Here is a 22,672-nt window from a genome sequence, read left to right on the forward strand (position 1 = left end):
TTTTCAACTCCTGGGTAATGTCAGTCGGTAATGTAACCATCTGTAATGCCAACTACTTTGTGGAAAAAAAGAAAAACAACACTTCCCAGTCAGTTGAATAAGACAATAGACAGTGATTTAATAAAACAAATATTCAGAAAGCCATCATTTTGAATGCTGAACAAAGTGCCAGCTCATGCCTTGGGAAGAGGAGGAAGGTAGAAATTGGGGGTGTGGGGTCCTGTATGTGTGTGTGCTTCTGTGCGGGATAAATCAGTGAACCAGTCTTCATTCTACATCAGTACTATGGAATCTTATGAAATTATTACACGTTACTGTGTGTGTGCATTACACTATTTTCTCCTACAAACCAATAATACTGCCATGTATTTTTCTTGCTTTCTATGTTCAGATTTTCCTTGGATCGCCATACTGACCTTGACAGAATCTTTAACATACATTCTGGAAATGGATCCCTTTATACATCAAAGCCACTTGACCGTGAACTATCTCAATGGCACAATCTTACTGTTATAGCTGCTGAAATCAGTAAGATGAATTTTATGTATATAATATTTAACATATATTAGGTTTTATTTCATATTAAAAATGATTTCTTCTCATTAATCACGTATGAATTGTAACTTTAATCTAAGTTTTTAAAAGACTTCAAACTAATACTACACTATATATTAACTAACTTGAATTTAAATAAAATCTTGAAAAAAAAGAATAAAACATTGATTTCAAGCAAAAAAAAAAATAGCTTCTCAACACCTATAATTCTTTTCAATAGTTTCTGTTTATACTGAGGGATAGTTATAGGTATCACAAATCAGCATTTAATATTGACTAATAAAATTACCTAGAATTGGGCACTAAAGATATCCTTTTTTGGGGAAAAATGCATTAGATTCATTACATGGACACTATAAATTAAAATCTATGCTAAATACTGGGTGTGTACCATTTAATAACAAACATGTAACTACATGGGTATTGTTTCTTCCTTTTTACAGATGAGGAAACCAAGGTATTGGTAATAATAGCTAACATTAAGCACTCTATGCCAGGTATTATTCTAAGAATTTTATATTAATTTTCTCCTAGTAATATTTTTATTGACCTTATTTAACAGAGAAGGAACTAAGACTCCAGGGGTTTTGGTAACTTGCCCAAAGTCACAATGCCAGAAGTAGTAAAACTGAGATTTAAAACTAGTCATTCTATTTCTAGATCCAATACTTAGTTCTACACCTGATTTACAAAATTTCATCCAAGTGGTAACAGGCAGAGCCAGGATTCAAAATCGTGCGTCTCTGATTGCGAAGGTTCTTGCCCATTCACAGGACTTGCCACGTAATTTGTGGTGCCCATTATAAAATAAAATGTTAGACCTCTTGTTAAAAAATGATTAAGACATTGAACATGGCAAAAGCAGAGCCCTAAAATAAGCACGGGGCCCTGCTTAGAGCGATGCCCTGTGCAACTGCACGTCTCTGAAGTCCCTTTGTCCACTCATGCAAACTTGCTCATGGTTTCAAATTCCTGTACTGCAATTTCCTGGAGTAAAGCAACTCTTGAACTATTTTAAAAAGAAGCATTAATTAGGGACTGAATCATGGTGAAAAACTAAGCCAGTAAATTCCAGACCTGAAAGATGAAGCTGAATCCACAAACACTTATCAAGGTCAAATTATTTGAAGCCACCGTGCCAGGATCTGGAAGGCAAAGCAGTGGGTCCAAATCGCCAAGTGTCAGAAGGATGGAACTAGGCTGGACAGATCATTAACAATGAATTCAAAGCTTCAGGATAAAATCGTAGATTTAGCTTTCTCCTTAAACCTGGCTCTGAAATACAGATTAGCGCCACCATCCAATTGACCCAGTTTTTCCGTAGTGAGATATAAATGGCTGTGCCTTTTAAGGCCAACTGAAGATTTTTTTTTGAGTTTTTCTTTTAAGGAAAGCTTTTATTTCTGTTATCTATCTCCATATCACCACAGTTAGATGTGCCTGACAGGGTCCAATCTGATCATTCCAGAATCACGGTTGTTTGTGTTCTCTGCTGGTTTCAAGATCCTAATTCAAGCCTAATGAGTTAGGAATTGCATTTTCCATTTCAGATACTTTGAGAAATTTAAGTTCTAAAGCTAGTTGAAGTAATTACAATTCTGTAAAAAGCTAAGCCAATTATGTTCTTCTTTTAAAGAACTAAACCTATTTTTTGCCCTTAAGTGAAATCAATTTATGGAGTAACTGCTAGAAATGCCTACCTGCCAAGCCACAAGCAGTCAGAGGCCCATTATGCTGTTCTGGGTATTAAATGGATAAGGGAGAGAGGGAAACAGCATAGAGGAAATTGTTTTTACTAGATTTTAAACACTGGGCTTGTGGTAAGTGTGCATTACACCAAGCCCTAAGCAGGGCAGAATGAAGTTTCAATGTACTTCTTCCCAATGCATTTTCAAGCCCTGCCTCTAACAGTTTAATTCTACATTCCACAGCAGTGTATCACATCACATGGCAGGTACCACCTCAGGTCATTATTTAGTGCATTATACCATGAAATAACATCTCTTTTTCTTCTTCAAAAATATTTTTTAAATGCCATTTGGAGAAAAAAAATCTAAAATTAAGGTCACAATTGGATCGAAAAATCCATTGTAGAAACTAATGAGTTCCTCTCACCACATCTGAAAACTTTACTATAATCATTGCAAGACATTCTGAGAACAGTAGAGCAAAGTTTATGACCAAAGAACTCCATTATCTATACCTAGTTCCTTGAGAGTGGAAATTCTTGCCCTAAGCAGGTAGAAAAGATACATCTTTCTAAAGGCTGGGATTTCTAGAGAACGATTTAAGCTTTCCTTTACTTGGATATGGAAAAGACTGTGAGTACATCGGAATGTTTTCACATTATAAGATCCTTTATTGCTGGTATGTTCTTGTTCTAGTAGAGTGTGGCTGCATGACTCTGAGAGAGAATCAGGGGGTAAATGTGCCAGCTACCATTCTGTGTGATGCTTCTTGGAACACTTTATGTTTTTACTTGTACATAAGTTGCAACATCTACCAGTAAAAAGATTAGTGTAAGCACTGTTGTTTGAATAGGTGACTCTAGGCCTAATGTTTTACAAACACATTTATCCTTGTGGATTTAGGTTTTGATTTGAAGAGGCTTTTTGAGTTACTGTAAACAAGGTGGAGAATCTTCATCTTGTGTCAGGGAAAGGACTGACAGTGCAGTTTTTTAGACCTGATATTGTTCTGCCTCTCTTGACTTCTGTGGTGAAGTCAGTGAATTACTTACCAACAAGAGTAATATTTATGTCAAGACTATTGAAAGAAAATATTTTGCTTATGTCCACTAAATATATAAGTAGATGAAAAAGCACATGCTAGAAAATGTGGAAAAATCATACTTTCCCACTCATACCCATAGTACCGCGTAGCTCGAAGTAGATGGATTGATTTGTAGGTGAACCCTTTGTAGGTGAACTCTGGCCATTTGCAAATGGTTTAGGACTAGGGGAGGTAGGAAAAGAGTGGGATAGAATTTTTTTTTCTTTTATTTGTCCTTTCTCCACTGCTCCCCAAATGCAGTCCTCTCAGACCTGTATGAACTGTAGGGAAACTAGCTAACATATTTTTTATTGTGTGCGTGCTTTGCGTGCAGTAACATAGCATAAGCTCTCAAGTAATGTAGGAAAATGAAAAAGGTATCAAGGTGATAATAAAAATGATCTTAATAGTTGACAACTATTGAGTGCTTACCAACAAACTAATACTTCGATAATAGCTTTTGATAGTTGTCATGCATTAACTGACTTAATTTTTCAAATAACTCCGTAGATTAGAAGTTCTATTTTGATTTCTATTGGGTAAATTGAGGCATGAGAGAGAGGGAGTAAACTGGCTGAAGGCACACAGTGAATGTGTGGCAAATCTGGGAATCCAAGCAGCTCTGTTCTGCTCCAGGGTCTGGACTCTACAACCTCCTGAAATACTAAGAAGTGAACAATAGGCAGTGTACATTAACAAATGGGAAATCAGAACCTGAGAATGGAATGCACGTGGGTGAAAAAGACTGAGTAAGACTGGAAAGAAGTGTTAAAGAGAGGATGCCTTTCAAAGTTTCTTAAAAAGGCAGGCAGATAAATACGCTTCATGTGGATTTAGAATTCTGTCTGCCTTCCTTCATATGCCTCAACCTTGTAAATGCCCTGCTGAGTAATCAGTTCTTCCACATTATTTTTAAAAGTGCTGATTTCATTATTTTAGTAACATTATAATTACATGGAGAAAAAAAGAGGAGAAATATATTATTTTGCATAGTAATATCTTCCCTATCTGTACATGACATTATTTTTTACCCTTGTATTTGAAAATTATATAGATAGAATTAGAAAGTCAGATACATTTCACAAAGGTAAACAGTACTATCCATAACCCACGTTAGTAGAAGCCATTTAATAAGATTGCTATTGTCCCTCACCTCATCTGTTATTTGTTTTGTTTTGTTTTGCTTTGTTTTTAGCTAATTACCTCTTTCTCTTTTTCTATTCATCTTCAGTTTGACTGCTGAAGTCCACACAGAAGTTGAACTACATCCAAAGACTAAGATTTTGATAACCTAAAGGCTGATAAATATAACTGAATTTAAGATCTCAAAACACTCTCAGATACCAATACTAGTGCCTAGAAAAGCCCGTTTGTGGAGATAATGCAATTATGACTAATACAAGGGTGTTACCCCAGGCTAAGCTAAATAGACATTCATATTTTAAAATTCCATTTACAAATCAAGACAATTTTGAATGCATATTTTTATGTGAAAACTTTGATGCCCTTGATTTTACTATCTGTAGCAAAAAAAAAAAAATCATGATTATTATACTATATGTTACTACTGAGCTAATTTTGTTATACAAAATGGAGCCTGGATTGTTGAAATGGTACCAGTAACAATTAATGAAACATTCAGGTGCTTAAATTTTCCTGTAAATTTCCATCCAGCTTGTAAAATTAGTAGCTATATATTAAAATTTCCAAAAGAGGAGTTTGGAGTAGCTATTGGAATACATTTTTGTGATTAAAGTAGTCAGGATGGTAAGTTGTAATATAACAACTACTACTTAGGAGCTAATGACCATGGGCAAGTTAATAGTTTGTTGAAAATTATTTCTTCATCCAAACTCAGTAAAGCTTAATATAATACTGCATGACAAAGATTTAATAAATATTTGTTCTTATTTTACATATTTGGACAGTATGGACACAAATACAACATGAACGCAATTACACTGGATTGTGCTTTTGAAAAGATTTTGCAAAATAATAGTAGTTCTCTTGAGGCCAATAATAACTGAATTTATGACGACTTAATTAGACTCTGTAGTAATTTTCTTTATTGTATTTGCTCATTATGTTGGCAGAATGAACACGGTGCTTATTTTTATGTGAGCACTTAATATCCACAAGATGCTTATATAAATTAAATCTGGTGCACAAATGTATCTTCCTAAACAAATTTGTCCTTTCCCTTTTCCAGACAATCCCAAAGAGATGACGCGCGTGGCTGTTTTTGTGAGAATTTTGGATGTTAACGACAATGCCCCACAATTTGCTGTGTTCTATGACACTTTTGTATGTGAAAATGCCAGACCAGGGCAGGTGAGCACTCATGAGACTTCAAAGCTTCGGAAGATTTTAATGGCTTGTTAAATGTTTTCTTTTCCCAATCTTAAGAAGAATGAGGTAAAAATGCTCATATAAGTCCCAGGAACACAAATTTTTTTTTTTTTTTAAAAAAAGGCTGGTATTTTGGGGGTTCTAAATGACACTCTAACGTGTTTCACATTTCTTTTGTGAAGTTCTAATGAAAATATAAGATTTTATTGTTGCCACAACAATTAAGGTGTAGGAAGAAACAGCTATCACTTTTTAAATTCTCACAAACAAAACCGGGGGGGGGGGAAACCCTCTGCTGTTTCTCTAGGGAAATATTGATAACTGCTAGAAGAGATGGTGATGGAAGTTAGGAGAAACACGGAGACAGATACGTGGGATCAGCGAAACTTTGCATCAATATTCCAATGTATGCAAATGATTTCAAAACAGGGCCGCAGGATTCACTCCTTAAATTTATACTTGTATTTCATCATTATAGCAACACTTAGAGTGCTTAATGACTTAGTTTTCGTCCTTTAAAACATTCTTCCTACGTCAGCTTTGTTTATAACTCTTTAAGTCTTTTCCTCAGTGGACTCATTTTGTTGTTTGAAAAGCTCCAGTGTATATGGCTGAAAGAAGTGCTCTTAATTGGTTTGAGTGCTATCTTCACAGAAGGAAGCTGCATGTGATAAATAATAATTGGGAATCAAATGTGTTTTATTAAAGAAAGAGGAGCCATCACAAAACTGCATTGTGTTTTGACATCATTTGATGCTCTTTATAAACATCAATGTCATTGTTACATTTTTATGCAAATTACGTTGTGGGATAACACAAATTCTTCCTTCTGAAGATTCTAACAGGAATTCAATAGCCTGTCTATTGTTTGAAATGGTGAAATTGCTGCAATTGGGTTCATTTTTTTTATTTGAAAATGTTATGGGAATGTTTAATTTGGAATATTTAAATGACAAAGCTACTTCCGACCTACTTCGTAATGAAACAGTGTTTGCCCTGAAAATACTGCTCTAAATAGTCCTCTGCTTGGCAGGCTCAGCATGATATAAGTTGAAGCCTTTTCTCTAAGAGATAAATTACCCACTTTACAACTGCCGCGTGCATTGCTTCCTCTATGGTTATTCTATTTGATTTTCAAGAGATACCTTTTCAGAGCATTTGAGTCATTTTAAATACTGATTTCCAAATGTATTCAAAATATACAAAATAAGGGATTGTGGGGTTTTTTTCCCCCTTATGCCTCTTAAGAAAAAAAAAACTAAATCTGGTTCAGTAACTTTATATTTTTTGGACTTTAAAAACCAATTGGCATGTTGCAGGAAAACAATAAAATCAAAGGCCATTTTAATTTAAAAAGTAGCCTGTTTGGACAAACTTGATAGGAATAACAGGATTAGTAATTTTTGTCTCATTGGCTGAATGTGCAATAGCTTCCCATAGTAGTTTTTTTTTTTTTTTTTAAGATTTTATTTATTTATTTGACAGAGATAGAGACAGCCAGCGAGAGAGGGAACACAAGCAGGGGGAGTGGGAGAGGAAGAAGCAGGCTCATAGCGGAGGAGCCTGATGTGGGGCTCGATCCCATAATGCCAGGATCACGCCCTGAGCCGAAGGCAGACGCTTAACCGCTGTGCCACCCAGGTGCCCCCATAGTAGTTATTTTTAATAAGATCAGTTTGTTAAATGTCATTTTGGTCTCTTGGCTGATGAATGGTTGTTTAAACTAAACCGTCATGTACTCAGTGATGGAATTCTAGGTTACAACAGCCTAGCAGGCAAAACCAAGCTGGTTATTTGGAAAAGTCCTTCACTGAACCTTCCTTGACATTTATTTGTTAACTCTGTCTTCCCTCCTGCTAGGGAAGTAGGAGCTTGTTAGGACTTCGGGTGTACTTTCGTTATTTATAGAGTATTTCAATCCACCCAGCTCTCCTCTGAATTAAGTACTGTTTTAAAGTGGCACTGAATGCAATACAAAAATTAATTAATTAAAAAAAACAAAGTAACACTTCGAAAAATGACAGAGGAAATGATTCCATCTCTTTGCTGTGTGAACAAAATGAGAAGACAGATAAAGTTAGTTGCCATTCCCTCTTCCTTTTCTGCCTAGTCCCTTCTCTAGCAGTAGAAGACTTTCCCCCTTGGAAAAGATGCAACTTAAAATTGATGTAAATTAAAGTCCCCTCTAGGGGGGACTCAGTCCCCTAGTCCTGATCTAGGCTACTTGACTCCCCATTTTTTCCACCTCAGAAAAAGTCTCTTGGGAAAGGAGAGGAGAGAAGACTGGCTGTTTCTTTTTCTTTCATTTTCCCTCATGCATCCCTCTCCTTCAGTCAATAAAGTATATTTTAATAAGTTTTCATCTTTATGGGAAGGAAATAGTATTTCAGTCTCAGAGATTTCCCAGAGAGTCTCCCCAGGGAGGACTGCTGCTTGTATTTACCCTCAGATGGTATCTAAGCTCTAGGCCTTTGTCAGACCCCAAATATCCCATTATATATTTCCACAGAACAGTGTTTAGTTCCTTCCCTAACTACTACTCTTCCCACTGCAAAAGCTAAAACATTAAAACTTAGTGACCAGTTTTCCTGCTTAAATATCTTAAAATCCATTTGTCATCCCACACTCCATTATGGTATGATCACTGAAAAAGCCCTCAAGTTGATTTGAGATTATTTTAGAATAGTCTAATAAAAATACAAACCGATTATGTAACAGCTAAGAAGATAAAATACAAATGACTTATCTGGGTCTATTCTTCATATGCTCAAATTGAATACTGGACATCACCAGTGTTTTTTTCCCCATAATTGTGGCAACCTATTTTATTGGAAATGAGTCAAAACGAACTTGTCTCCAGTAGGAATAAAATAGCAAGTGCTTATATAGAGAGACTGGGGAAGTAGTTTTATCTCCATCTTGTCAACTTCTGATTTCTATTCTGACACATACTTATGTGTATATGGCACATATCCATAGGTATATGTACATATCCATATGTATATGGTACATATACCAAAACAAATAAACACACACCAAAACAAAATATAGTTGACCCTTGAACAACGCAGAGGTTATTTCCTTTATAACATATAAAGAAAATATATCAGTGAATCACTAATTTTGAAACCAAGAATGCTATCATCTTTTATTCAAATAACATTTTAATTAAGAATTTTTGTGTAAGCCATTGTACCTTCTTATAGATATATGTAAAGATATGGCCATTTTGTTCTCTGAAACGTATTATTTTGATTTCTAAAAATAAACTGAAATTGTAATTTGTAATCACAGTTGAAAATGCATATTTATTATGAAACATTGTATTTTTTATTTTAAAAGACTGTTAGCTCTACTTTTAAATTTCTATCATTTTGTATCTATATTTGTGCTTAACATATTAATCTTAATAATATATACATATATATAAACATAGACGTTTTATTAAGTTCTATCATCTTTCTTGGTGTTGTTTTATGTAATTTTTTTCCCTTTAACTTATTCTTATAAATCACTATTTAAAAATAAAATCTTTTGGACTGTTCAACAAACAAGTCAGTCAAGAAATGATTTTGTAACTGAACTTTGCTTTCTATTTAATCTATTTAATCTTAAATTACCACTAAAATTTCATTAAATAGTTATGTTATGTTTTAAAATATATTTTAAAATTATTCAAAGTTTAAATGACTTTTTGGGCTGCTTATTCCTGGATGATAAACATTAATCTTTGTTTGATCCAATTATATTTCTTGTATTATTTTGAAATAAGTGTTAGGGTTATAATTAAATAGGGAGTAGCAAAAATTTATCACTTTTTTATTTTTATAAGGTAATTTAAAAGAAAACTAATTGAATATGGAAGAGTTAAAATAATTCCTTAATTTTTTAAATAATTATATAATATTTTAAACTTGAAATCTCTTTTTACATCAACAAAAACATCAGTAAGAAATATTTTCACCAAATATCGACACCCTGTTAAATACGTCAATGCAGTAAAGCATATTCCTTTCAGTTAAGCATAAATTTGACCATTTATATAGGCATCAGCATACAAATTTAACAACTTCTGAAGCTCTCTTCCAAAATTAAGATATTCAAAAAATCATATGAAATGTTGTTATACATATAAGTTAAGGACAAATTGGATATATATGAAAAAAAAAAGACTTAGCCATATGTTAAATATATATTTGTATATTAATTATATATGTTCAAAGAAGTGATCTGAATATATAGTAAAAGGTGTTACATCTTCTGCTTTGTTACCAGATAGCTTCTTATATTGTCTTTTACCCTAAAATAAATCAGAGATGGTCTTTATAAAATAATCATTTCCCATGGTATACATATATTGAATTAAAAAAACGTAATTTTATTGACGATGCAAATAAAGTGAACCACTACTATTAGAGTAGATCATTATCTTTAAGTCTTTCCTTTAAAAAGTTTTGCATAATATTATCTATAAAATCTATAGATTCTCTGAATGGTTTTCACTTTTGATAAGGAGAAAAGCCATAATCACACTAGTTTTCTAAATTTTCCCTCCATTAGATAAACTTTTCCAGATCAATGTTTAAATATATATGAAATAACGTACTCACATCAAATGCTATATCTAAATTAATAACACTGTAAAGAATATAATATTGTCATTTATTATTTTGAAGAAATGGATAGTATTTAGGAGAAATTGAGAAGGAGGGAAAGAAAGAAACAGAAACAGAAGCAGAGAGGGAGGGAGAGAGATACTTTGTTAAAGTCAAAGTAATAGTAAAAAATGGAATAAAATAAAGACATGCACAAGGAAAAAAATCAACTGCCTTTAAATTTAGACAAAACTGAATGTTAAAAAATTACATATTGTAAAGCAGATTATACCCATAGAAGTTTGATAACTATGCGTTTTTTTCTTTTCTGCAGCTAATACAGACTATAAGTGCAGTAGACAAAGATGACCCTTTAGGTGGACAGAAATTTTTCTTCAGTTTAGCTGCTGTCAATCCAAACTTCACAGTACAGGATAACGAAGGTAAATTTTAGAACGTTGTCATTATGATTTCAGGTGACATTAACAAGAGCTTTTCTCCAACGTAACAATTGCTGTATGTATTAATTTATTGATCTGTGTTACAAAATGTTATTTTCATCAGATATTTAATGAGATATTAATTTCTTGCTTGACAGTGTTCATTTTCTTAAATTTCAAAATAATAAAGATGTGAAAGAAGTTTCAATATGAGTACTAATGAAAAGATTGAATCTTAAAAACATTAGAAAGCCTGGAAATAATCAGACACACAGGGTAGAGAAATGAATGAGTCAGTGAGACCCTTGTGACAATTTCAATGAGATTTAGCATCAACAGATTCACCACAGCCAAAAAGGCATGGAATACGCGTGAGAAGAAGGAGAAGTTTCCGTATTAGTCTCTGAGGGGTTTAAGTGCAAAAGCAGAAGCAAGGGCAAGATACACTATTCTTCCGTGCAATATGTACATTTTATAATATCCCTGTGATAAAAAATACTGAAATGATATTTCTTGCATTCCCAAAGAAGACAAAAATATATTTTAGAGGAAAAAAATATGAAAATGCTTACTATTTTTAAAAAGCTGAACAGCTTTATTCTTTGAAAAATATATGTTAATTATTCTTGTCTAAATAAAAGTGTATAGTTAGAGCTTATTTCCCTTTAATAAATTTATGTTAAACTAATTATATCCATTGATCTTTCTTTAAAAAGACATACTTGTCTTAGAGTGTAGATACAGTTATTCTTAAAATAAATTTAATAACTACATTGGCGTATTTATAATACCTTCATAACAATGTATATCCACCGTCAGAGCCAGATTGCTATATCAACTCTCGGCGGCTTTCAGAATATCAGAAAAAAGTTTAAGATAATGGATAGTTTTACATTAACCCAATCATTGTTTGAGGTATTTGATATGGCAGAAACTGCACAAATCAGTTGAAAAGAGGGCAACCACTGGTAACATCTGTTTACTAAATCGTAGTTTCTGGAATGTCTCTTTTCCATCCCTCTGAACGTCTAAAATAATTGCGATGCAAAAAATTCTCATAGAGTTGGCAGATAAGATACAAGATGTCTAGTTTCATCTGCATATCAGCAAAACACCCATCATTTTACTTGCTGAATCTGGCATCCTAAATATAGAACTTAGATTAGACATCCCTAGTACTGATTTGACAATATTATACCTCTTTCTAAGTGCATTTTAATTTGTTTTATGTTTTTGTTAAACTGAGCCATGAATCCCAACAAACCACCTCTCAATTTTAAAAAGTAATAGAGACTCGAAATAGTGTTATCTTATCACAGCATTTCACAGTTACTAGGTAAGCATCTCAAGGCTAATCTTAAGTAATTGTTGATAAGTAGTACCATCTTCCTATATTCAGGAGAGTTCCTGATCTTATATGAGTTACTCATGGCAAGAGTTGAAGCCTTATGAATATACATTTGAACATGTCACTATATAGAATACCACTAAAGTCGGATGGAATGAACTCACTATTCCAAAGCTCACCGTTCCAGAGTGCATAAACTCACTATTTTGTTATTGGGTGCCTTTTGAAAGAAATGCCAATGACGTAGATATCATCTTACTGCTTTTGAGAAAATGCCCTTGTATTTATCTATGTGTTCATCTTAGAAAACTTCAATTTTATGGTATCATTTTTAAAAAAAATTAATTTCCTGCTTCTGTGATACCACACTTCGAGCTTTTGATTCTTAAGATTCCCATGCTTTTCACTAACTTATAGGTCAAAAGCATAACTGTATGATGACATTCTGAATATTTAATAAAATGATTTGATTAGGATGATTAATTTAGGTAAAACTTCATTTTATTCTTCAATATTTTGAAAGCATTATAGGCAAGATTAGATTTAGAACCTTTTGAAAAGTTTAAAAAGAATAAGGCAAGAAGATTCTAAATATACCCATATGCCAACATCTGTTGTTTCTTGTGTTGTTGATTTTAGTCATTCTGACAGGTGTGAGGTGATATCCCATAATAGTTGTGATTGTATTTTCCTGATGATCAGTGATATTGAGCATCTTTTCATGTGTCTGTTGCCCATCTGTATGTTTTCTTTGGAAAAATGTCTATTCATATCTTCTGCCCACTTTTGAATTGGATTATTAGAGTTTTTTGTTTTTGTTTTGAGGGGTTGTTTCTTGGGTGTCGAGTTTTATAAATTCTTTATATATTTTAGATACTAACCCTTTATCATATATGTCATTTGCAAATATCTCTTCCCATTCCTTAGATACCCTTTTAGTTTTGTTGACTGTTTCTTTTCACTGTTTCTTTTCATTTTGATGAAGTCCCAATAGTTTATCTTTGCTTTTGTTTCCCTTGCTTCAGGAGACATATCTAGAAAGAAGTTGCTTTGGCCAGAGTCAAAGAGGTTACTGCCTGTATTCTCCTCAAGGATTTCTATGGTTTCAGGTCTAACTAACATTTAGGTCATTTAGGTCTTTAGTCCTTTTTGAATTTTTTTGGCGTGCTTGACGTAAAAAAAAAAAAAAGTGGTCCAGTTTCATTCTTTTGCATGTTGCTGTCCAGTTTTTCCAACACTGTTTGTTGAAGAGACTGTCTTTTTCCCACTGGATATTCTTTACTGCTTTGTTGAACATTAGTTGAGCATATAGTTGTGGGTTCATTTCTGGATTTTCTTTTTCTGTTCTGTTATATTGATCTATGTGTCTGTTTTTGTGCCATACTGTTTTGATCATTATAGCTTTGTAATTTAGTCCAGAATTTTGATGCATTCAGCTTTGCTTTTTCAAGGTTGCTTTAGCTATTTGGGGTCTTTTGTGGTCCCACACAAATTTCAAGAGTTTTGTTCTAGTTGTGGGAAAATGCTGGTGGTATTTTGATAGGGATTGTATTAAATGTGCAGATTGTTTTGGGTACTATAGACATTTTAACAATATTTGCTCTTCCAGTCCAGGAGCATGGAGTGTCTTTCCATTTCTTTGTGTCATCTTCAATTTCTTTCATCAGTGTTTTATACTTTTCATAGTACAGGTCTTTCACCTCTTTGGTTAGGCTTATTCTCAAGTATCTTATGGTTTTTGAGGATTGATTCTTTAATTTCTTTTTCATTATTGGTATATAGAAATGCAAAAGATTCTGTGCATTGATTTTGTATCCTGCAACTTTACTGAATTCCATGATCAGTTCTAGTGGTTTTTTTGGTGGAGCCTTTCTGGTTATCCATATAGACTATTATGTCATCTGCAAATAGTGAAAATTTTACTTCTTCCTTGCCAATTTGGGTGTTTTTTTATTTCTTTTAGTTGTCCTATTGTTAAGGCTAGGACCTCTGGTACTATATTAAATAACAATGGTGAAAGGGTACATACCTGTCTTGTTCTTGACCGTAGAAGAAAAGCTTTCTGTTTTTCCCCATTAAGGATGATATTAGTTGTGGGTTTTTTGTATATGGCCTTTACGGTGTTGAGGTATATCCCTCTAAGCTTACTTCACTGAGGGTTTTTATCATGAATGAGTGTTGACCGAGGATGTGGAGACAGGCGAACCCTCTTGCACTATTGGTGGGAATGGAAGTTGATGCAGCCACTCTGGAAAACAGTATGGAGGTTTCTTAAAAAGTTAAAAATAGAAGTATCTTATGATATAGCAACTGCACTACTAGGAATTTACTGAAAGAATACAAAAATACTAATTCAAAGGGGTGCACCCTAGTGTTTGCAGCAGCATTATGTACAATAGCCAAATTATGGAAACAGCCCTAATGCCCATCAACTGATGAATGGGTAAAGAAGAAGTGTTATGTATATGAAATGGAATATTACTCAGCCACAAAAAAAGAATGAAATCTTGGCTATTTGCAATGACATGGGTGGAGCTCCAGAGTATAATGCTAAGCTAAATAAGTCAGTCAGAGAAAGGCAAATACCATATGATTTCGTTCATATGTGGAATTCAAGAAACAAAACAAAGGAGTAAAGGGAAAAAGAGAAAAAGAGTCAAACCAAGAAATACTCTTAACTATAGAGAACAAACTGATGGTTATCAGAGGGGAGGTGGCCGACAGACAGGTGAAATAGGTAATGGGGATTAAGGAGTGCACTTATGATGAGCACCAGCTCTTGTATGGAAGTGATGAATTCCTAAATTCTACACCTGAAATTAATATTACACTGTATGTTAACTAACTAAAACCTAAATAAAAACTTTAAAAAAGAAAATAGGAAAAAATATATACCCATATGCATATAAATATTTATTGTAGTGTAGGTTTGAGAATGGAAGAATTATATCCTAATACTTTTTGGAAGATAAGTCAACTTTGCAAAATTATTGGGATTAAATTTATTTTTTAAATTTGCTTATGTACATCTTCTGTTTTGCTAATCTTCTTTCCTAGCTTTTATAGTTAACTGATGTAGTAGAAATAACTTCTTATTAATAATTTAGGAAATGACTGCTTTATGTTCAACCACTATACCTACAAGAAATTTTCACCTTTTTTTTCCCCCTGTTGTATTTGATTTATCAGTTGGCTGGCTCACTCCCTTCCCTATGCTAGCATTTTGAACAGGCTTATGGGATTGGCTAAAGAAGATTAAGTGCATTGGACAAACAGAATAGGAAATTATCATCCAAGGACATATTGATTTTTTAAAAAATATTGATTATAGAGTGTTAGGTGAAATATTTTTTATTAAAAGCACAACCTCCATTTAAGGATACTGGGTGTTATCAGATAAAGAAAATATCTGTAGCTATATACTAGTTCGTAGGATGTTTGGGTTTATTAAAGCCTTACATCTGCCTGTGCATTTATTAGGTACTCCCTATCAGTGGTCATCCACCAACACTTTGAGTTATAGATTGTCTTCATTTTAATGGGTAGAAATCAAAGCTCATCATCAAAGTTCAGAAACATTAAATAACTTGCTGGGGCTCCTGGGTGGCTCCGTTGGTTGAGCATTCCACTCCTGATTTAGGCTCAGGTCCTGATCTCAGGGTCGTGGCAGTGAGCCCTGCATTGGGCTCTGTGCTCAGCGTGGAGTCTGCTTGGGATTCTCTCCCCCTCTTCCTGTGCCCCTCTCCCTGTTCATTCTCTCTCTCTCTTTCTCTCTCTCTCTCTGAAAAAAATGAATAAATAAATAAATAAAATATTGAAAAGAAAGAAAGTAAAAAAGAAAGAAAGAACTTGTTCACCATTGTTCATATATTGTGACTCTTAAAGGGTTTTGAGTGCATGATTAATTTTACATTTTAAAAGTGCAACTATTTGTAAAATTTACTAATTCATATTTTTCTTCATGAGTATTGGATCAATGTGTGTTTTCTGTGTGTATGTGCGTGTGTATGTATAAACATACATGCATATATAAATAAAAAACATTTACTATGATTTTTTCTTGATATGCTTATTTATGTTTTCTGAAAACTCTGAAAAACAATATCCCATTATCCTTGCAGTCTTGATAAAATGTTCACTTATAAAAATTCACCATCTTAAAAGCATTATCTGCAAAACTGGAAGTCTAATAAATAAGCAATCATAGTCTGAGACTCCTCAAATTATCTAATTTATCTTATCTGTATTTTAAAATGCTACATTGTACGCATGTTACAGGAAAACTGATATTCATTTTACATTTTACATAAACATCTCTTTACTTGTATGTCAAAGCATGGTGATCAGGATGAGAGAAATTTATGGTCCCGAGCCATCTGTAATATTTTAAAATCTATTCTAGATAATACTGCCAGAATTTTAACCAGAAAAAATGGATTCAATAGACATGAAATAAGTACCTATCTCTTGCCTGTGGTGATATCAGACAACGATTACCCGATTCAGAGCAGCACGGGCACGCTGACCATCAGGGTGTGCGCCTGTGACAGCCAAGGCAACATGCAGTCCTGCAGCGCCGAAGCCTTGCTGCTCCCTGCCGGCCTCAGCACGGGCGCCCTCGTGGCCATTCTCCTCTGCATCATTATTCTGCTGGGTAAGAAACCTCAAAGAAAATGTGATTACAAGGACGCCTGGTGGCTCAGTCAGTTAAGTGTCTGCCTTGGCCTCAGGTAATGATCCCAGGGTCCTGGAATCGAGTCCTGCATTGGGCTCCGTGCTTGGTGGGGCAGCTGGCCTCTTCCGTTGCCTGCTGCTCCCTCTGCTTGTGCTCTGGTTCTCTGGTTCTCTCTCTGACAAATAAATAAGACCTTTAAAAAAAAAAAAGAAGAAGAAGAAGGAAAATGTGATTATGTCCTGAACTGTTTACATTAGTGTATTTGTAGATAAGAAATTCTGTTATTAAAATAACTCCTCCCCCATTAACTCCAACATCTAAGATAGACCTAATGAACGGATGTTGTTTATATTAGAATATTTTATCCGATCAGATAGTTATTACCTTTCTTTCTTAAATCATAAGACTGAAAGAGATATTCAAAATATTTTTCAAGGTTACACAATTTCTGAGTGCCTCAACCAAGGCAAGGTGCTTTGCTGTCCGTTATAGCTAGTTTTTCAGGAAATCTCAAGTTTATTTCCAGTTTTTTATTCGTATGATGGCTGGATGGAGCCTTTCCACTGAAATCATGTTAAAATAGCCCTCTACCTGGTTCACTTTTCCCTGCAACAATAATACTTGATTTTATAACCTAGAGCAAATTGCTTTTTAACTGCTTTTGAATGAAAAATCAGATTAAGTTTACTCTCCAGCTGCATTATCTTAAAACTATTGTGCATATTCCTTTGACCCGAATCAAAAAACATTGTATCTGACATTTTAAGATGCAGTAAAATGAACTTGGATTTTGTAGCTAATCTTAGTAAGTTTCATTACCCTCATTATTAGAACATTTTTTACTGGGTAAGATCATTTGGCTGACAATAAACAATCTAAGGTTTAAAATCTTTACCTCACAAGTTTATATGTGTGCATGAATATATGAATTTAAGCAAAATAGAATGTCCTATTTTTCTCAAAGACTTGAACAATAAACATTTTTTTTTCTCTCTTAGTGGTGGCCTATTTATTTTTTTAACCAATTTAAAGCTCAAGAATACTTACCAATGGATTAAAACTTTATTTTTTGTTGCATTAAAAAGTCCCTTGTTTGCCCTTTCACACAAGCTTGAAGGCAGGTAGTCTGACTGTCCTATGTTAATAAAAGAGAAAACAAAAGTTTAAGTCCTCCCCATACTAACGTAATTCTCTTAATTCTATCTGCTATAAGATAGACCGGATGGCTTAAACCACAGAAATGTATTTCTTATAGTTTAGGAGGCTGGGAAGTCCAAAATCAAGGCACTGTCAGATTCCAAATTTGGTGAGGGCGTACTTTCTAGTTTCAAGGCAGCTGTCCATGCTGTTTCCCGACATGGCAGACAGTAATCACTTCTCTTGTTTCTTTTCATAAAAGCACTAATCCAATTCATGAGGACGCCACCCTATGACTTAATTACCTCCTAAAGACCTCACTTCCAAATACTATCACTTTGGGGATTTAGGCTTCAACGTGAATTTTGAGAGGACACATTCAGTTCATAATGATAATAAACCCCATTATCTTTCAAATGTTTCTTCTAAAGAAGCTAAATAAATATAGATATTTTATCATACATATACCTGGTAAAATATTTTCCCTCTCTTTCCTTATTTAATTGAATTCAGATCTGTTTCCCCAGATCACCATTTTCAAGGATCATGTCCAAAATGTTTGGGGATAGTGAATGAGGGTGGGAAACTAAAACAGCTAGAGAGAATTTAACATTCTCCTATCTTTTATGCTATTACCATCATGTTTAGTAAAATTATTATCATATTATTATTGATACCTTCTCAGGGAAGTAGGGAAATGTCCTTTCTGAAAGATATACATTGCTATTTGTAGTAGATCTCCAGTTGTTTGAGATCTATCTAGCTAAGGTTCCTACAGGCTTTCTATAGGTAATTCAACGTAAAAATTGAAATTCACTCTTGGCTGTCATGTGATCTGATAACTTTCTCTTTGGTCTCATGTATGATATATATTTCCATGTAATACCTCAAAGATTAACTAAACCAATAGTGTCTAATCAGGAGGTCATTCCCCCTTCTCTTCTTTTAACAACGTAAGAAAAAAATCTATGTAAATCCATCAGCAAAGTTATTTAACCAAAACCAACACCGTATTTTGTGAAGAATCCTGCCTTTTTAATACTATATAAGGATGTGCAAAATATGGGCATATTTTTGTCCTCCTTAATTGTTTTATTTGAAGCTAAATTCAATTTGTGTCTATTTTTTTATGTAACACCTTATGTCACTATTCAATGCAAAGTATAAATAATTTCTGTACAATCAGGAACTAACTTTAAACAGTTCTTAGAAAAATAGACAAAATATCTCACTGTATTTGAGAAATATCCTAGATAGCTTCAAAAATACATTAGAAACACTGCTTGTATACCCCACCCATCCTGGTTAAATCCTCAACGGCCTCTCTCCTCTCCCCCTCCCCCACAAACTGATGGAAGTACAAAATTAATCTGGAATCCTAGCCTGTGCCGGAAAACCTAAATAACTGAAATTCCTCCACAGTACTTCCGCTCGTTATTTATATAGTGTTTCAGACAGACCGCTAATGAATCTTCTTTTCTTTTTTGAAGTTATAGTAGTACTGTTTGCAGCCCTGAAAAGACAGCGAAAAAAGGAGCCTCTGATCTTGTCTAAAGAAGACATCAGAGACAACATTGTGAGCTATAACGACGAAGGTGGTGGAGAGGAGGACACCCAGGCCTTTGATATCGGCACCCTGAGGAATCCCGCAGCGATTGAGGAGAAGAAGCTCCGGCGAGATATTATTCCGGAAACTTTATTTATACCTCGGAGGACTCCCACTGCGCCAGATAACACGGATGTCCGGGATTTCATTAATGAAAGGCTAAAAGAGCATGATCTCGACCCCACCGCACCTCCGTACGACTCCCTTGCAACCTATGCGTACGAAGGAAATGATTCCATTGCAGAATCTCTGAGCTCCTTAGAATCAGGAACTACTGACGGAGACCAAAACTACGATTACCTCCGAGAATGGGGCCCTCGGTTTAATAAGCTGGCGGAAATGTACGGTGGCGGGGAAAGTGACAAAGACTCTTAACCTAGGATATATATTCTATTCAAACAAGAGGAAGTAACTTGACGGACACCGTCTCCACTTCACAATATTTGATATTCAGGAGAATTTTCCTGCCACTCAGCACAATTTTTTCCCATTTCCTTTTTAATTTGTCCATTAATTACATTAATTTTCTCCTGTAGGATGTCTCATGGAATATATATGAAATTTTATTTAATCACTTCCAAGAGCCAAAGCTATGGAAATTCAGTGTTGTCCATCTTAGAAATAAAAGATAATTTCAGAAACATGAACAGGATAGTTCTCCCTTAAGCAACCTCACAAACAAGCCGCTTCTGTTAGATACACGTCCTGCCCTTGCAAATGAAGCTTTTAAAAAGGTGAAGAAAAAATTTAAGGTATATCCTGTTCTGTACATTAAGTTAAAAAGAAAAAAAAAAACGTACATGTGGTGTTAGTAGGTGTGATTTGCAACCTGGTATACAAACGTTTGTGCAATTTCATTTCATCAAATTCTATCTGCTAATGTTTTATATTTATATTTTTGTATTTATTTTTAAAAAAAATAAACAAGTTTTTACAACTACCTTGTCTCCAGCTTCATTTTTTCACTAGGAAGAAAAAGTTTCTCCATGGATTCACTATCTTGGTACAAAATGACATTGAATGCAGAGAAGGGCACAAAATCATTATAATTACTATTGAGACCTCTAGCCAAATTAACATGATTTAGGTAAGAATTATTTTTCCAGTGAGTTTGTTATGCTTTGACATGTGAAAAACTTGTCATATTAAAAGTAATAGTCATGTATAGACCACTTAAAAATTTATCACTTAAGCCAATCTAAAACATGGCCATCTTTATGCTAACTATCCCAAAACATCAGCAATATAGTAATTTTGTTTTGTCTACTCATTTAAATAATATCTGAAAGAATATAACATTTTCTTATTTTTCTATGACATTTGTGCTACTGGGGGTTATAGGTAATAATAGTTTAGACAGATTTCAGACTGAAATAATCCTTTAATGGAAAATATACTTATCTCCCATGGTGACTTTGAAAATGCCTAGTAATGACAGTAATAATCTGAATATTCCATTAAGATACAGCATTGTGCTTATGTCAAGTTTTCAAAAATGCATTACATATTTATTTGTAATTAAGTCTGTTTTTCTGTCAATGAATGATTCAACAGAAAGGAAAAAAAAAACCACTGGTAGTTAATTTTCTGGAGTTCCTGAGATTCACAAAGGCCAACTGCCACCAACTGATCTCTTATTTCTCAAGCTCCAAATATGATTTATTTATAAATGGAGCACTCTGTTGGGCCTACACTAGGAAGTCACGTTCCCTGCTGAGTATATCATAAACAATACCAAAGATTTGTGTGCTTTCCAATTAATGAAAATGCTGTGCTTTTGGAGCGAAAGTACAATATTGATATATCCTTAATGCAGAAGTATTTATTTCAGTCTTTTTTCCCCCAACTTCCAGGGTGAAAAGGCACACATTTCTCTGACTACAGACACTTTAGTTTGCATGGTAATGTAATTATAAAAGAAAAACAACCCATGTGGTCTAGTTAAAATTAGTCACGTTGCAAGGCTGACACATCAAATCATAGTAAAATTTAACTTGTTTGACTTCTTGTATTCCAAGAACCCATTCATAGAACCAGAAGGCTGACTGTTAAAAGGACAGAGTTTAAGGGGAAAAAAAACTGAAGTGAAGGAGGAGATAATCCTCAATACCCTAGGATTATTCATTCAAATAAAATCAACAAAAAATGGAAAAGTTAAAAGAAGGTATATCTTATGAACATTTCACATTAATTATGATTCAAAATATAATATTCATTTGATTGAAAATTAGTTTAAAAATTTCCAACATTAGCTATTTTTATTAATATTGCATATCAGTAATTGGAATTCTTATTTGAATATTTTTAATTATCCTCATTCAGATAATTTCAAACTGATATTAACTCACTCTGTCACTTATTTTATCACCCACTTTTAATAAATTTAAAATTTGTAACAGTCGTCTCTCATATCATCAAATCAGGTTTCCAAAAATTATCCTGAAGGAGATTGATTAGCAAGTTTCTTCAGCAATAGAGGAACTATGTTGTACAGAAATCATTTTTTCAAAGTTCTGAAACAGTCCTTCATAACAGATATCCTACTATTTTTTGATAATGAAGGTGATATGTTAAATTTCTTAGAGATCCTGAAATTAAAAAGTGTCTCTACAATGACTTGCTCAAACTCTCTTAGCAGTCTCCCTTATATGATGCTTTCCCAAAAAATGCCCAATACACAGATTATTCTATGTCCAAATTTTTTTTTTATTGGAAATGGGGAAAATACCTCTCAATATCACGTCATTGATTACATCAGACAACTGTGGGCCTTTCAGTTATTCATCCATTTATTCATCAACTATTTTGAACACCTATTATAAAAATCAAAGGGTGTTCTAGACCCTAGAGATGTAATAATAAATTGTAGATAAGTTTTATATATGTTAATAAATCCTCTAGTAGTGAAAATGAAAAAAATTGTATAATAGTTATAAAAACACTCAGAATTTGTAATAAAATACGTTTTACTGTCAATTCTTTTTAAACACAGAGAAAAATTATTCTGTCATCCTTTTTTATGTTTTAAATATTCAGATAAGTAAAATAAAGTGATTTCTAACCTTTGGTCATTAGAAATGGTGATTAAGTCGATCAATTCTCATTGGTTTTATTTTCAACAAAATATCAAAGAAAGTTTAGGGAAAGATAAATTAATGCTCTTAGGCTGAGGTTTCCTTTTATATGTCAAGTAGA

The 22,672-nt window shown here is 33.6% G+C and overlaps 1 protein-coding gene across 2 annotated transcripts in view; it reads left to right on the plus strand.

Moving 5' to 3' along the window:
- Window positions 1–19,852, plus strand: part of LOC103664871 (cadherin-10) — a 110,890-nt gene extending 91,038 nt beyond the window's left edge. Inside the window, exons 7-11 of one of the 2 annotated variants that reach the window (XM_040630525.1) lie at window positions 392–528; window positions 5,537–5,658; window positions 10,606–10,714; window positions 16,462–16,713; window positions 19,362–19,852. In XM_040630525.1, coding sequence (XP_040486459.1) covers window positions 392–528; window positions 5,537–5,658; window positions 10,606–10,714; window positions 16,462–16,713; window positions 19,362–19,852 — 1,111 coding nt within the window. The remainder of the gene's footprint in view (window positions 1–391; window positions 529–5,536; window positions 5,659–10,605; window positions 10,715–16,461; window positions 16,714–19,361) is intronic. The other variant, XM_040630526.1, reaches the window with a different exon arrangement.
- The last annotated feature ends 2,820 nt before the right edge of the window (window positions 19,853–22,672 follow it).

This window comes from Ursus maritimus, unplaced genomic scaffold (genome assembly GCF_017311325.1).
Source record: "Ursus maritimus isolate PB19 unplaced genomic scaffold, ASM1731132v1 scaffold_15, whole genome shotgun sequence".
In the NCBI taxonomy this organism is placed as follows: Eukaryota; Metazoa; Chordata; class Mammalia; order Carnivora; family Ursidae; genus Ursus; species Ursus maritimus.